We start from the raw sequence: 15,522 nt of genomic DNA on the forward strand, positions 1-15,522 counted from the left end.
TAACTCGGAGCGGAACTAGGCGAAACTTCTGGTTTCCCAAGCTTTTAGAGGAGCCGCAACTGATTCTTAATCTTGGATTTGAATGATCCTATGGCAGCAGTTCACCTCGTTTTGTCTGTATAGACTGGAAACAGTATAACATTTTCAGACGAAAGTTGTGATACTTCATCTTTCAAAAGTAAATCTCCAGAGCTGCGTTCCAGGTTTCCTTACAACTTCTAGGATACATCTTTTTGTACATGATTTTGCCTTGGCGAAAATCGAGCAGTAATAGTAAACGAGTGGCAGATATTTGCTTAGTTTTTGTTTTCGTTCGGTATTTAGCTTTCTGTAAGAATTTTACTAATCTTACTGCAAGCAAGAAATATGCAGACCGGCGGAGCAAACTGATATCTTTATCTTCCCTTTTCAATACTTATTTCTAAGACACTTTTGAAAATGATACCTTTTTGGATCAAGTAAAAAAAGTCTGCAACACTTGTAAATGTTTAACCCTAACTCTTGCTTTGTTTACATGTTTATTGTGAAAGTCATTTTAGTTAAGATTATTCATCTATTTAGAAATTGAAAATAATTTCGACATTGAAATCAAATGTTTCTATTACACCTTATAATGTTTTCAGAATATCGTATTGCCTAGGTAAACAGTGTTCTAATAGTCTACCATTTATACAACTTTTAGTCTAAGGGAGAGATGAGCAAAACACTTCCCAGTTAAATGTAAATTGACTATCTTGTAGACCCCGTGGATTTTATTGCACTTGTGATGTAGAACTGTTTTGAGGAATTCTTTGTTCTCTTCACCAATCTGAAAGGAATATTAGGAAATCAGTATGTGTGGTATATATTTTTATGTTTATTGAGACAGGGTCTCACTGTGTAGACTTAGCTGGTCTGGAACTCACCATGTAACCCAGGATAACCTTGAATTTTTAGAAATCCACCTGCCTCTGTCTCCCAAGTGCTGAGATAAAAGGCATTTGCCACCATGCTCGAAGGCAATGTGTGGCATATGTTTTTAGTATAAAAGAACACATAATTAATGGCCCTCTGATGGTCACTCCTGGTTTGCAGAGAGAATCCTTACAGATGCCTTCTAGATAAAGGAAGGCAAAGGAAAAAAACAAAGGACTGTCCAGAAAGATATGATAGCCTTTTCTTAGGAAGTGAAAGTTTGAGAAGGCATGTTTTTTTAGATGGCATCTGTGTAGTAAAGCCAAAATCCTTACAGTGCTCTTGAAGGGTCTCTTTGGCCACTAGAAGCCCCAGTCTCTTGATCGCTTGAGAACTTTGCCATAAGCCAACCTTATCGCCTCCTCAGGACTTTAGCAAGAGGAATCTTGCTACTAGAATCTTGTGTTTTTTCCCCTTCTCAGGCAGTAATACCTTTACCCCCAGACAGCCTTATAGTTTGGTCCTTTGTCTAGCCTTTATTTATTCATAATATATTTTGTACTTATTCCTTGGGAATTTCATACATGTGTACAATATATTTTGATCATATCTGTCCCTCGCCCTCTTCTAATTCCTCCCAGACCCCCCAGTATATACCTCTACCAACTTCATGTTTCAGTTTTTAACCCACTGAGCCCAGTTACTGCTGCCTGTATGTGTGTGGGTATATGGCCATCCATTGGAGCAGAGACAACCTACCAGGGGCCACACCTTGAAGAAAATAGGACTTATCTTCCCCTAGCAGCCATCAACTGCCAGAAGTTGGGAGGTCTGCTTTGAAAGTTTCTTTTGGAGTTAGAAGGCTGATGCACTCAAACGAAGAGTGGCTGTGATTACCTTTGCAAGATCAAGCCAATCAAAATCCCAGCGGGTTCTGGAGGTGCCTGCTAAGTTGAACCACTAGCTGAAGAGTTATTTTATTTTATTTAACACCTCTCCCTACATAACTATTTTTTTCTTCTTGGTGTGAAGACGAGATTGATCTGTTTTTCAGGCATGCAACCCACTGTCTCCAATAGTACTGGCATATAGTGATAAATAATTTGTGGATTAACTAATATTCACAAATGGAACTTCTACTTTTGTAGACTAGCACAAAATCTTATAAGTGAAAATGTAGAACAAATTAATTAATAGCATTCTTGCTTTAGACGAGAAAATACAGTTTTAAAATTTTAGTGAAGCTAAACATGGTGGTTGTAAATACATTGACTAGAATTCCATTGTTCTGGAAGCTGAGGCAGGAGGATTTTGAATTACATGCCAGCCTGGCCTGAATAACAAAACCTAGTCCAGAAGAAAAAAAAAAATCAAAAGAAAAAGAAAGAAAAAATTATGGAGGAGATGAGAATAATGGGAAATATTAAATAATAAATGATTTCTACTGTTGGTTTCTAATATTACTCAGTTTAAATAAAACATTGGCAATGTGAAAGTGCTGCAAAGTGACTCCTTCACTGTGCAGAGTCACTGTAATCGAAGTATTAGCATGCTTTTTAACACTCATGTTTTACTGTAGTACTACTGATCAAAGTATGCTGCAACTCATTTCCTGTAACTCAGCTACATTATACCTGTATATCTTTGAAATCAAGGACCACTGCTGTTTTACCTAGGACATTCAGGTTTTAGTGTTTTGTTTGTTTCATAGCATACTCTCTTTTGTCTAGGAGGGGTAACTATTTGCCCTCAAGACACTTTTTTAGTTGAATGTGAAGATGGTCTAATACTTTTGTTCTTTTTGTTCTCTTCAGGAATCAAAATTTAAGGAGACAGGTGTACTCACCCCGGAAGAGGTGAGCATTGAAGACACCCTGAAGCCTTCATAGCTTTATAGTCCTTTTTGACTAGTGCCTTTTCCGCTGTTAGAAAGCATTTCTTGAGAAAAATTAGATTAGCTAACTCTAATAATTAGGTTAAGAGGGTTTCTACTTCCCTTAGCAGATAAAATATAACATCTTTTCATTTTGCTACTTCTCATATTTCTCTGTAGTTGAACTTTAGAAATGAAGGTTGTGAAGGGGAGTGGAAAAATATTGTGTTTCCTTATCCTTTACTGCTATAGGAGGATGTGCCCTGCAGAGGATGGGCTCTGGAATTTGCTGTCTTGGCTCTGTTTAGAGCAAATGTATATTTTTATGATGTGTTGGAAACCTTGATAGTGCTTTTTCTCCTAACATTCAGCCTAACTGTTCCATAGTTGACACTGATTTTTATTTTACCATGCTTTTACTTTGTTCGCTAAACAAGTTGTGTTGAAGGTGAAGTAACTCTAGAAGTATGGGGGTTTTACCTGCTCTCTATACTTTTTAAACATTTTTCCATAGATAATGTTTTGAGGAATCATTTCACTTGTTTACCAAGTCTGCATTATGAGTTCTCAGTCATTTACGTAGTTTATCCCTAGAGAAACTTATCCCAGACAGTTCAGTTTTATGAATAGTTACAGTTGCATTACACTTACTTGTTATTAATAAAAGGCAACTGACTTATTTAAACTTGATCTTTAACTTTCACTGAAAATATTATTCATTAGGAATAGGATCATTTTCCTTGTTTTGATAAAAACAATTATAGAGTAAGCTGTGTTCTATGATGAGGCTCTGGTTGTGGCTATAACTTGAAAGGCTCCAAACCAGAGAATTAATTGATCTTTCAGTTTTCATTTATAGTGCCACCTCTTCAGTCCGGTTCATTCTGAGGCCTAAGAGTGGCTTGCTGCATTGAGATTGACTGATTGATTGATCTGTGAAACTGCCTTTATTCTTAATAAAGATACGGAGAGAGCCTTGGGAGCCTGCTTTCTAGAACTATATGTCTAATTTCTCTTAATTTAGACAAATTAGTTAGCTATTTAGTTCTAATCCTCATATTTACCCATCTGTAAAATGAGGGGTTTGGGATAGACATTCTTTGAAAGGACTTATTTTGCCTTGGATATCATGAGTGTGATGTGCTGAATGCCAGTGCAAAGTCAGTTTTGTTCTTAAGGCCTTCATTAATTTTCTTCCCAAACAGGCATTGTCTAGCCAGAGCTTTTGAATGATCTGAAATCAAGAGCAGAGATAAGCACATGCTGTGTTTGCACCCTTCGGCTTTATCTCTGCTGTGTGAAAAGAACTCATTGTTGGGTGCATCTCTATAGAATTAAGCTGTTTTCAGACAAAAATTCATCCTAACGTGGATAACTTAATAGCTGCATGAAGTATGAATTTTTCCTTACAAGAATCTAAGGCAAAACTAGCTTAATTTGATATAAAGCATGTAATTCTAGGCTCAGATAGAGCATAATTACAGGATTGAGTTAAATGAGCCCGAGGGAAGACAATGGGAAGGTATGATTTGCTTGGGATAAATATTACATACTGAATTGAGCTGTTAATTTGTTTCTTCTAATTTCTGGGCTCTTACCCATCAGTTTCCAGCTATCTTTTTGTTTTCATTGAGAAATGTGGACAGCCCATGTCTAATAGTGTATCTTTTGGAAAAACAAATGCTGCTGTAACTAACTTAAAGGGTGGTCCATGGATTGAAGGTCAGTTGAGGAATAATATTATTTGCTACAATCCAAATATTGATTATATCTTGTTGGATACAGTATGAATCTGTATTATGTATTTAAAAATATCAGAGGAGAATATTTACTATGAGAAAGGTACTATAAGCAATTGGTAATTTGAAATTTGACTCTAACATGTTATTTCACTTGACTCTTTGAAGCAAGTAATAATGGCTATTGCTAATGAGGACAGATATCTACATGTGGTAATTATTGGTGCAGTTCTGTGGGTTTCATTTTTCAGTTTTATTTCATAAAGTTTTTGTTATTTTTAAATAGTTACTACCAAAAGACCTCTAAATAAAATTAACGTCTAATGACTTGAAGGTAATATAATCAAAGAATTTCCATAATATATATATTTGGCTTGCATTTTCTTAACTTTGTTACTTTGGTGGTGATAAATTCCTGGCAACCACAGGACTAAAAGTAATAATTAGTTGTGGTAACCCTCAAATGCTCAAAATTGAAGGCAGAGAGAAGCTATTGTTTTTTATTTTGGCTTCTGTCATTACATAACCAGTTTAAATAATGTGTTAAATGAAAGAAGAAAAAGTTTATGTTGGGAATAAAGTTGCCATATCTTAACCTTGGTGATATATTATCTTAAAGTAGGTTATTATCAGAATGCTTAATGCTTGAATTTTACTCTCAAATGAAAGTAGACTTTTGGATAGATATACTTTTTCAAAGGATATTGAGAATATGAAATGTGTCCTAATTTTTTTACTGTGTAATAAGTCCATAAATGATACAGATTTCTAAATTAGAGCTGTTGTGAAATAGCAATTGGGAAAGCATGTACAGATCATTGCAGTTGTTACACTGTAGCTCTGCTTAGCCAGCTCTTGTTTTCTGCTTTTAAAAGTCAGATTTGTATCCTTCAGTGAGATTACCTTATATTTATGAGAACTGAAAATTCTTCAATATTAAATTCTTTTTCCCTGGGTCTAATTTTTATTTGTGAAGAAAAATGAAAGCTTATAATGTTCAGCCTACTCAGAAAGCCCAAGGAATCCATTAGATCTCTTCTCTCTTTCTCCTCCCTTCCCTCTGTATATCTCCCTCTCAGAAGTTTTTGGATAGGTCTCATGTATCCCAGGCTAATCTGGAACTCACTAGGTAGCTGAAGAGGACCTTGAACTCTTTGCTCCTCCTACTTCCACTTCAGAATGCTGGGATTACAGGCCTGTGCCACCAGACTTGGTGAGATGAGGTGCTAGGGGTCCAGCCTGGAACCCAAGCCTGATTTTGTAGATGTTTTCATAGTTACAGTCCAGAACTTAACTTTACCCCCATTGTTTGTTACTGTAATTGCTTTTTCTCCTTAATTCTTTTAAAAGTGTAATAAAACTTTCAATATTGGTCTAGTGCTGGGGCATATAATAGATTCACAGAATGCTTGCTTAGTTTCATGCACCAGGTTTGACCCCCAGAACCACCAAAACCAACAACGTTTCTCAAAATTATAACAGAGTGCTGAAGAGATGCCTCAGTTATTTAGTTCACTTGTATTGTAGAAAACCTGAGTTCCATTTCCAGCAACCACATGGCGGCTCACACCAACTCTAACTCTAGTTCCAGGGGGCTCTGATGCCTTTTATGACCTCTGTGGACACCAGAAATGTATGTAGTACAAAGACATACATCCAGGCAAAACACTTAGAAAATAATTCTAAAAATATTAAGTAATTATAAGAGGAAGAAGAAACCTCCACTATGATTTAATGAAATAGGTTGATATTATAGATCTATATGTATTTATTTATTTAAATGTTTTCCTTGAGTTTCCAGTCCTTAACAAGAGTATTTATTGAACATACACGATGGATCTTGACACTTGAACTTCATTGCCTTGCCTTTAGTGATTTGATATCAGGTTTGAAGCATGAGTTGGTGATGCCATTGAATTAAAGATGACAGTGTTTGCTCAGTGTGGTGACACAGCACTAGGAGGAAGAGGCAGATGACAGGCCAGCCTGGGCTACCAAGTGAGTTCCTGAACAGCCAGGACTACACAGAGGAACCAGATCTGGAAAAGCAAAACCAAAAGATAACAACATTCTTCTTTCTTCCAAAGTTAACTTGAGTTCTTATAGACACTAAAACTTTAAGTTTACTAATTGAAATAAATCTTCAGGTTTGATAAAACAGGTTTTGCACTATTTGCATTTTAATTGATTATTAAGTATCAGAGTTGATCAGTTTGGTATTTTGCCACCCTGTACTCAGCAATGTTCAGTGTTTCTTTTCTGCTTTTTCCATGTTCCTTGCGAACCCTGACTAGTTTGTGGCAGCTGGAGATCACTTAGTCCACCACTGTCCGACATGGCAATGGTAAGTAATGTTGAGTGAAAAGTTGACTACTGAGAAGTTTAGATTACAGGCAGTTTGTAACTAGGTTAGCATTTGAAAGGTAGAATGATGAACACAGCCTTCTTCATTTTAGGTTCTTCTACTAAACAGTACTGCAGTGATACTCCCAGGAACATAAAGCGGGCAATAGTTGTCATGTATTTTACTTTGTTCTGCTAGAACCAAGTATGGGCATACTCAAATCCGCTTAGTTCCTTTGCTCATGTTTCCTTTGTTCTCTCTAGGTCTGATCTTGTGATTTTTAAAAAAATATGTTTAGGCAGCTTTTGGACATTTTAATGACAAATACACATATTTTGTGGAGTTTACGTTCTTTAAGATATAATGCCTAAACTATAACCTAACAGGTGAATGTTATGTTCCTCCTTTAGAAATGAACTATAACCAAAGGCTTGTGGTACCAGTCAAGTCCTGGCTGGGAATAGGCCCATAATGACTTAATTATAATTAATTTTTTCATTAACATTACTTTTAAGTACTAAAGTAATTAATACAAATATGCTTTCGAATAATGCAGTTTTATTACTTTTAAGTACTAATGGTTGGGGAGGGAGCTCTAAAATGTTATCTCAGTAGTGGCTGAACTTTTTATTTAGGTCACAGTTATTTGTAATTCATCAACTCTCTTCATGTATATGCTTTAACATGTATCTTTTTTGTTAGTGATGTTTTTTAATTATACTAGAAGATATAGTTCTGACTATTGGGTGCTAGAATGACAAGGTTGTAGTTGCTGCCGGTTTCCTTTTGGCTAAAGAATTTAATTACCTAAAATATTTTTAAACCAAAGTTAGAAAATTCTTCTTTTGTGACCTGTTTTAGTTCCTTTCATCATTGGCTTTTATCAATTGCTATGTATCTCATAGGTTATTAATTCTTAGGTACCAAGACATGCCAGATTGTCAGCTTCATTTATTCGTGTGTGCATGTGTGTGCATTTCTGCTCTAAATTTTAAAAATCAAGTTCTTGCCATAGGAGCTTTCTGATTTAACATGTTCATGTGTGTGTTCTAAATATTTTGCTACAATTAGGTTCTCCATGTTTTTCAAATCAAATCAATATAGAAATAAGCTAACACTTATTTGGTTAGAAGAACTTTTTTAGACTTTACTATGGTAGACCTACATTTTTTTTTTTTATTGAGAGTTCTTTCATGGTGTCTTAAATTATCCATGTAGTTTAGGTGTCGAACATAAAGCAGAGTATGGAGGAGTAGTATATATAGACATTATCTTCTAACGGGTATCAGTAGCTAAGGTTGCTCTGTTTATAGATTAAAAAAATTACTGTGCATGTGAGTGTGTGTTTGAGCAGAGCATGCCAGAGTATGCATGTGAAGGTCATGGGACAATGTGTGGGAGTCAGTGCTCTCCTTCCACCCTGTGGGTGCCAGAGATCAAACTCAGGTGCTCACTCAGGTTTAGTGGCAAGTGCCTGTAGTGCTGAGATATCTCGCCAGCTTTATTTTTTATGGATTATGATTACTGATATAAATGTACTGTAACTGAGAACTCAGTCACACCCCATGCCAGTCCCCTCATTTTTATCTGATTTGCTAGGGCCAAGGGAAAATTAATTTTAAATTAGTATCGGAGGCAAATATTTCCATGCTAATATATTTGTGTATACAAGTGCCACAGTGATCTTATTTTAACTTCTTTCCTCAGAATTTCAGGCATTGATGTTGAGTCTGATAGTTGAACTTAGTGAAAGAAGACTATAAGGCTGTCAAATGATATTCCTGGCTTTACCTTGTTCTCACATCTGTAGGGTTTAAATTTAAAAAGCTTGAGAAGGCAGCAGAGCTTCAAGTCTATGTGTTGATACTTGTGAAGGCACCGTATGCCAGCTCTGTCCTGGCCAGGTCTCGTAGACGGTGCACAGAAGACTGAATCCATTCTTAGTGGGAGGTGCCAGCAGAGCTCAAGATTGCTAGAGTTGGTCCTGACTCAGAGACGAGTAGTTGAAGATGAGTCACTTGACTTGATCCTAGCTCCTCCAGCCGCTGCTTTCCTGACTGTGAGCGCTCTGACTCCCTTTCAACTTCAGGTTTCTAATCTATAAAGCAGGAAATGTCTTCCCTGCCTTTTAGTGTTAGAACACTTGATTGATAATTAATGGCTCATATTAGAGCTGGAAGTCCTGTTATTACACTCTGCAACTGGATTTTTTGTTGTTGTTTGCTTTTAAGCATTATTATTCTCAGTATTACCATCTTTGATTCAAGCATCTTTTATCTTTTAGTTCCAATTTTAAACACTGGTAGGAGGAGGGATTTAAAAGTTTAGAGTATGGTCATTGTACAAAGCCATAGTTTTCATAAAGAAATTTCCTTTTATGTAGACCATATTCAGCCATGACCTGTTACCTGCCTGAGCCCTTCTCCCTTTTAGGGATGAGGGATCTTGCTAATTGTCTACTTTGTATGTAGTATCATACAGCTTTTTCCTAATGTCAAAATGAACAATACTTTGATATGAACTGTCTGATAGGTTGTATGATGGAATAGATTATGGAAGAGCTGCATTTTTTTTGTTGTTTAGAGACAAGTACAGTTGTTTCCTAATTCTGTTATTCTACCATTTTTTTTTGCCTAATATTAAATACAAATCCCCTCTGTCTGTATCTTCTCATATATTTCACTCATGCTAGTATATGCTTTTCTATGCCTTTACTTAATGGCAGACTTCCCTAACAAGTCCTAAACAATTTCCACAGAAATGCAGATTTGTAGTCTTGAGATTTACATGTGATATTGTCTGTTACATATTGACTTTTAAAATATTTTGTATTTTGGTGCTTTTCACTGTTTTTAAAGGGCTACAGGGGAAGAATTGAAAGTGAAGGCATATCTACCAACAGGGAAACAATTTTTGGTAACCAAAAATGGTAAGAAATATATCGTTATATACATTATTAAATTTTGCACAGTATATTGAAACAACAAAATCCCATTTACAATTATTTATCCTAATTTGTGCCTGAAGTTATACTTGAAGTTTCTTACAGATGGAAATATGAAATTCCATGAAGCTTTGGGTTTTCTGTCCTAGGAATATTTTCCAATTGATTTTATCCCTTCTTTTTTAGTTCTTTTTACCAAAAAGATCTAATTGTCAAAATAGGGAAGAAGAGGTCCCCATGGAAACTTAGATCCCTCTTAGTTTTTTAAAGTTGATTTCATAATCAAAATATATTTAGCTGTTTGATTTTAATGTTTGTGTGTTTTTATGGAAATGAAATTGATCCCACCTTTGACATAGAAAAGATCAAAATTAAAGTTTTTATCATTCATTGCACCATCACAGGGTTTACCCACAGGCACAAAAACTCTTAAAATAGATGTCATCTTATTTCTGAAGTTAATTTTTAAAACATCAGAAGAAGATTGTGATAGTCCTAAAATAGTCGTGTAACAATTCATTGCCGTCTGTTCTAATTTAGCTCAACCTGGAAAGGAAGCTTGTATGTAATAATAGCAGGTGCCTGTGGGCATTGTCCTGCACACAGGGTCCACATATGGTGGAAGAAAGCTAGGTGGGCTGCATAGTAAGTGCAGGATCAGCCTGAGCTAGGTCAGGAGACCATGTTTTCACTTGATGAGAAACAAAAATGCCACGAAAAAAATCCAGCTCTGTGGTAGAGCTCCAAGCCCTTTGTTTGATATACAGTACTAGAAAGCAAACAAACAAAGAAATCCCAGCAGTTATTTCTTTTTTACAGTGTATTTATTTTTAAGATTGATAATTTATATCCTGGTTGTTTAATCAAGAAATTAAAACAGTGTCTTGAGCATCATGTTTATACCTTATAATATCAATTATAGGTTTATGAAATAATAGTACTTGTTAATTGATACACCTATATGAAAATTTTGGCACCTGTGTTGTATTAGGAAGTAAAATTTAGCAGTTTGTTGAATTTTAATCTGTTTAACCTTTGTAAATAACCAGAACTTAAATATGAATTATGAAATTCATATTGACAATTACTTTAGCTTTGTATTCCAGAGGTCACCTCTACCACCTCTCGGTATGACAGGTGGTGTTTGCATATTTTGAGACCAGAACTGTTAGTGTGAAATATTATTCATTAGTTTGGAACTGAGCACTGTCATCTGGCTTCCACCAGCTGTTCCTCATAAATCATCATGGTAAAGGAAGACAGAGATGCTTAAACCAGACCCTTTTTTACTTGTCTTCTGATAAAGCAGACTGGGGAAGGATTAATGGGACCAGATCATGGTGTGTCTGTGGGCTTAATGTAATTCTTAAGGTATCTGTCTCATTGGAAGGGAAGGGTTCACTTGGTAGTAATTTTTTTTTTTTTTTTATGATACAAGCTCTCTCTTTCTGATGTATTTATTATTAGTGGGTTATATATGTATTTGACTTTTTTTTTTTAATAGTTCCATGCTACAAACGGTGTAAACAGATGGAATATTCAGATGAATTGGAAGCTATCATTGAAGAAGATGATGGTGATGGGGGATGGGTAGATACATACCACAACACAGGTGAGAGGTATACAGAATGACAGATATTTAGTATAAATTATTTTAAAGTTTTTTTATCATCTTTTATAATAGGCTTGATTTAAAATTTAAAAAAGGATACATAAGGTGCAAGTATGTCCCCAAAGACTTCACCCTGAAAAAGTAGTAGTATCTGCTGCTTCAACTGCAGTTTGAAATATTCATTTATTTTCATTATTGCTATATAGAGGAGAAGTAAGTCCAATAAAAAGCACTGCCTGTGCACATGAGTTTGCCCCAAATCTCTTGTGTTAAAGCCTAGAGGAAGTGGTAGGTTCAGCATCATCTTAAACCAGTTCTGTCAGTCATTCTCCCCTGACTGATGCTGTTAGACTGATGATGTCATCTTTCAAAGAATTTTCAGTGCTCTTCATTAGTTTTTCTCATGGCTGGAAGATACACACATTGGTAGTTGTTGACTGACTGGAATGTTTACTTTTAGTGTGGTTTCCTCTAAAGAGCTAGAGAAATTTCTTATTTTATTTCAGAAGCACTATCCTAAACTTTAAGAACGTACTTATAGAATCATAGTGTACAGAGCTGAGTAGGTATAAGTATGCTTAAATTGGTAAAAGTCTACAAAAATCTGACATCTAAAAATGTTTGATTAAGGATACAGAACAAGTAGCATAGTTTTGTTTGTTTGTTTTTTATGGAAAATAACAGTATTGTCCTTCAGTTTACTTAATGCATAAATTCTGATGTTCATTAGAGATACTTGTAGAGTTATAACTTGAAGCTGTATCTTAGGATGAGGCAGTGCTCCCAACTGAAGCCAGTTTTCCTTGCTTCACCTCGTTGAGGTTTCATTATTTTTTCTACTATTGGCTCCTGAATTTGTCAGTTCTTTAGAGGGATAGAACCGATAGAGGGTGTATACTGACATTGCTGTAAGAATAGGTATGCCAGGAAACACTAGAGTTTTCTGGTGTGTTAGAGGAAAACCATGGGATATAGGAATGGGCTCATTTACAGTTTTTCAGTTTTTACTAGACCTGGGTGAGAAAATGTCTTCTTTTTTTTTTTTTTTTTTTTTTCCAGACAGGGTTTCTCTGTGTAGCTTTGGAGCCTGTCCTGGATCTCATTTTGTAGACCAGGCTGGACTCGAACTCACAAAGATTCGCCTGGCTCTGCCTCCGAAGTGCTGGGATTAAAGGCATGCGCCACTACCACCCAGTGAAAATGTCTTTTTACCTTCTCCTCTGTGATGCTATAATGTTATAGAAAAGATGAAACAAAGCCCAGGAAATTTAATATAATATAAAGTAGATTTAGCTATGATATAAATTGTCAGGCCTGAGTGAACTCTTCCTCCATAGCCAGGACTTTAAGCCTATTCTTTCCCAGGATGGGGTGTCTTGGGCAAATTTTAAATTGCTAGTGCCTGTCCTTCCAGGACCACGGGTACACTGTAATATAAGTAGATTTATTTTAAGGAATTGGCTTATATGACAGATGAATTTGTAAGGTATGCTCCAGCAGGTTTGAGAAACAAGGAAGGTGAAAGGTTTTTTGCACCCTGATAGATAGGCCTCTCTGCCGATGCAGCAATCCAAATCAGACCAAATTAGGAAAAGCCCTGGCTTAAAGGGTAAAGTGTTCCTGGGTGATTCTCTGCCCCGCCCCCTCCTGCCCCACATGTCTGATTTCTGGGATGCAGTTTAAATACCCTGTGGGAGTGGTCTTGAGCTTCTCTGGGGGAGGAGCTGTGTTTGGTGGGCTTTGGGGGGGGTTAGAGAAAGAGATGGGGGAGAGGAGTTAAGGGGGATCTTCCACCAGAACATTCTAGACTCTGGGTATGTGGATGCCAGGGTGCCAGGGGTTGGGGTGGAGCTCCCACCAGAATAGAAGGGTTGATGTTACAGGCAGTCTACAGGCCTTCTTTTCCTCTGTCCTCCTTTTGTTGATTGGATACGATCGACCTGCTTTTTGAAGGATGATCTGCTTTCTTTAAAACTGGTTTTAATATTTATTCATCATCCCTTCGAAAGTACCTCTGGACTAGTTTTTGACCAGACATCTGGCTATTACAACATTAACAACCAGACATCTGGCTGTTACAACAGGTTGACAGAATAAAACATCACAGTGACGTGATGACCGTGTTTAGAATTATTTGAGCTTTCTTTTCGTCAGTTGTGCCATACTTTTAAAATTAAGACTATTTTAAAAATTATCTTTTTGACAATTTCATACATGTGTATAATATATCTTGTTTATATCTATTCCCTGCCCCCACTCCCTCAGTTCCTCCCAACTTGTTTCCCTTTCATCTTCATCTCTGTTTTGAAAATTCACATGTCCTTGTCATCTTTATCTGTGTGTGTGTGTGTATGTGTGTGTGTGTGTGTGTGTCTTGTCTGAATGTATGTCTGTACCCTGTGCATGCAGTGGAGTGTCTGGGGAGACCAGAAGAAAGGATATTGGATTCCCTAGAACAGGAGTTTCAAACAATTGTTAGTTACCATGTGTGTGCTGGGAACAGAACTTGGGTCTTCTGGAAGAGCAACCAGTGTTCTTAACCTCTAAGCCATCTTTCCGCCCACTCCCATTTCTTTTTAAATGACTCACTGAGTTGACTTAGTGTAGACCACATATGTATGGATATGGGACCATCCACCAGAGCTTGGGGAATCCACCAATGGCATCTCCTTCCAAAACAGACAGACAGCTTTACTCTACCTCTCTAAGCACTCATTGGTACAGTAGTACTCACTGGGGGTGGAACTTCATGAGCACCTCCCATGCTTTAAGATTGGCTGGCTTAATCTTATATAGGCCTGGTGTAGATAACCACAGAATTCTGTGAGTTCATGAGTGCATTGTCCATTTCATGTCCAGAGAGCAGCATCTCAGCATTCCTTCTGGTCCACCAGCTTTTCCTTTCTTTCTCCCACATCTTTCTTGATGTTCCCTGAACCCTGAAGGTATTGATAAAGACGTCCTGTCCAGGACTGAGCACTTAATAGTCATGTAGTCTTAGCACTTTGACCATCATGAATCTCTGTAGGACTGCTTCCCATTGCAGAGAGAAGCTTCTTCAGCTGGTGCCTTGGGGTTGGCTTTGATGGTATACTATTGCATTACTGTATTTTGGCAGATAGATGAAGTTTCTTTTTATGTCTGGGTTCAGTAAATACTCTTGTATTATTGGTTTGATTGGCTAAGATTTGGGTTTTATCATCTTGATTGATCATATCTATTGTAGGATTGTAGCCAAAATGTTATGAAATAAAGACTTGTAGTGCTGGTCTTTGGAGTATGCTATCTTCCATTTGTGAAGGTGAGCTTGTCATCCTTTGGTTGAGGAATGTTAAAGGCATGCCGGTTTAGATTAAGAAAATATGCTGTACTTATTAGGAGCTAAATACATTTTGAATTTAGGATCTTTTGTTCTGTAGTAACTTTAGGTACTCTCATTTTACTGAGTTTCCCATCCGGTTAAACTGTCCATTTAAGAACTCTGATAGGTTCTTGGGACGAGAATGTTATGCAGGGCGCCATGGTGCCGTGTTGCTGCTTATCTGCATTGTATCCTCCTGTGACAACTGGTTCTGAGGATGTGCCTAGTAAATACAGTGAGAATAAATAACCAAAGTCTCTTTGTATGGATTTTAACCCCAACTTCCTCCTCAAGCAGCTCATTTAACCTGTCTGTCAACTTCATTTCTTCGTAGGGAGGAATTGTTACTCTGTTTTATAGGTAGATTTTGTAAGGATTAATTACTAAGACATGGAAATACTTGGTAAAGTAAAAAGGTCCATAAGAATGTAGAGTGGTCTTACTGCATTGAGATGTTCAATATATTTGAAACAAATAAATAGTATGTCAACATAACTAAAACCTGATTTTGGTGAAGGTCTAATTAAAATGTAAATATAAGTCATATCATCTATTGATTTTAGTGTGTATTGTGAAAAACATTCAAATGGACAATTGTAAATGGGTTATTGAATAGGGCAAGTCATGGTAATACAGGTAAAATTAGAATTCTTTTGGCTTTTTTTGAGGTGTTTTTGAGGTATCTTTGGGATTTCTTGTAAAAATTCATTTGTAAAGATTCTGTCAATATATGACTATTTTAGAGTTGTGAAAAT

The 15,522-nt window shown here is 36.5% G+C and overlaps 1 protein-coding gene across 1 annotated transcript in view; it reads left to right on the top strand.

The window, feature by feature from the left end:
• Window positions 1-15,522, top strand: part of Atg3 (autophagy related 3) — a 29,276-nt gene that overhangs the window by 1,018 nt on the left and 12,736 nt on the right. The window contains exons 2-5 of the mRNA XM_036203142.1: window positions 2,709-2,750; window positions 6,801-6,850; window positions 9,709-9,779; window positions 11,299-11,406. Of these exons, the coding sequence (XP_036059035.1) occupies window positions 2,709-2,750; window positions 6,801-6,850; window positions 9,709-9,779; window positions 11,299-11,406 (271 nt within the window). The remainder of the gene's footprint in view (window positions 1-2,708; window positions 2,751-6,800; window positions 6,851-9,708; window positions 9,780-11,298; window positions 11,407-15,522) is intronic.

The sequence above is a fragment of the Onychomys torridus genome, chromosome 12 (assembly GCF_903995425.1).
Source record: "Onychomys torridus chromosome 12, mOncTor1.1, whole genome shotgun sequence".
NCBI lineage: Eukaryota > Metazoa > Chordata > Mammalia > Rodentia > Cricetidae > Onychomys > Onychomys torridus.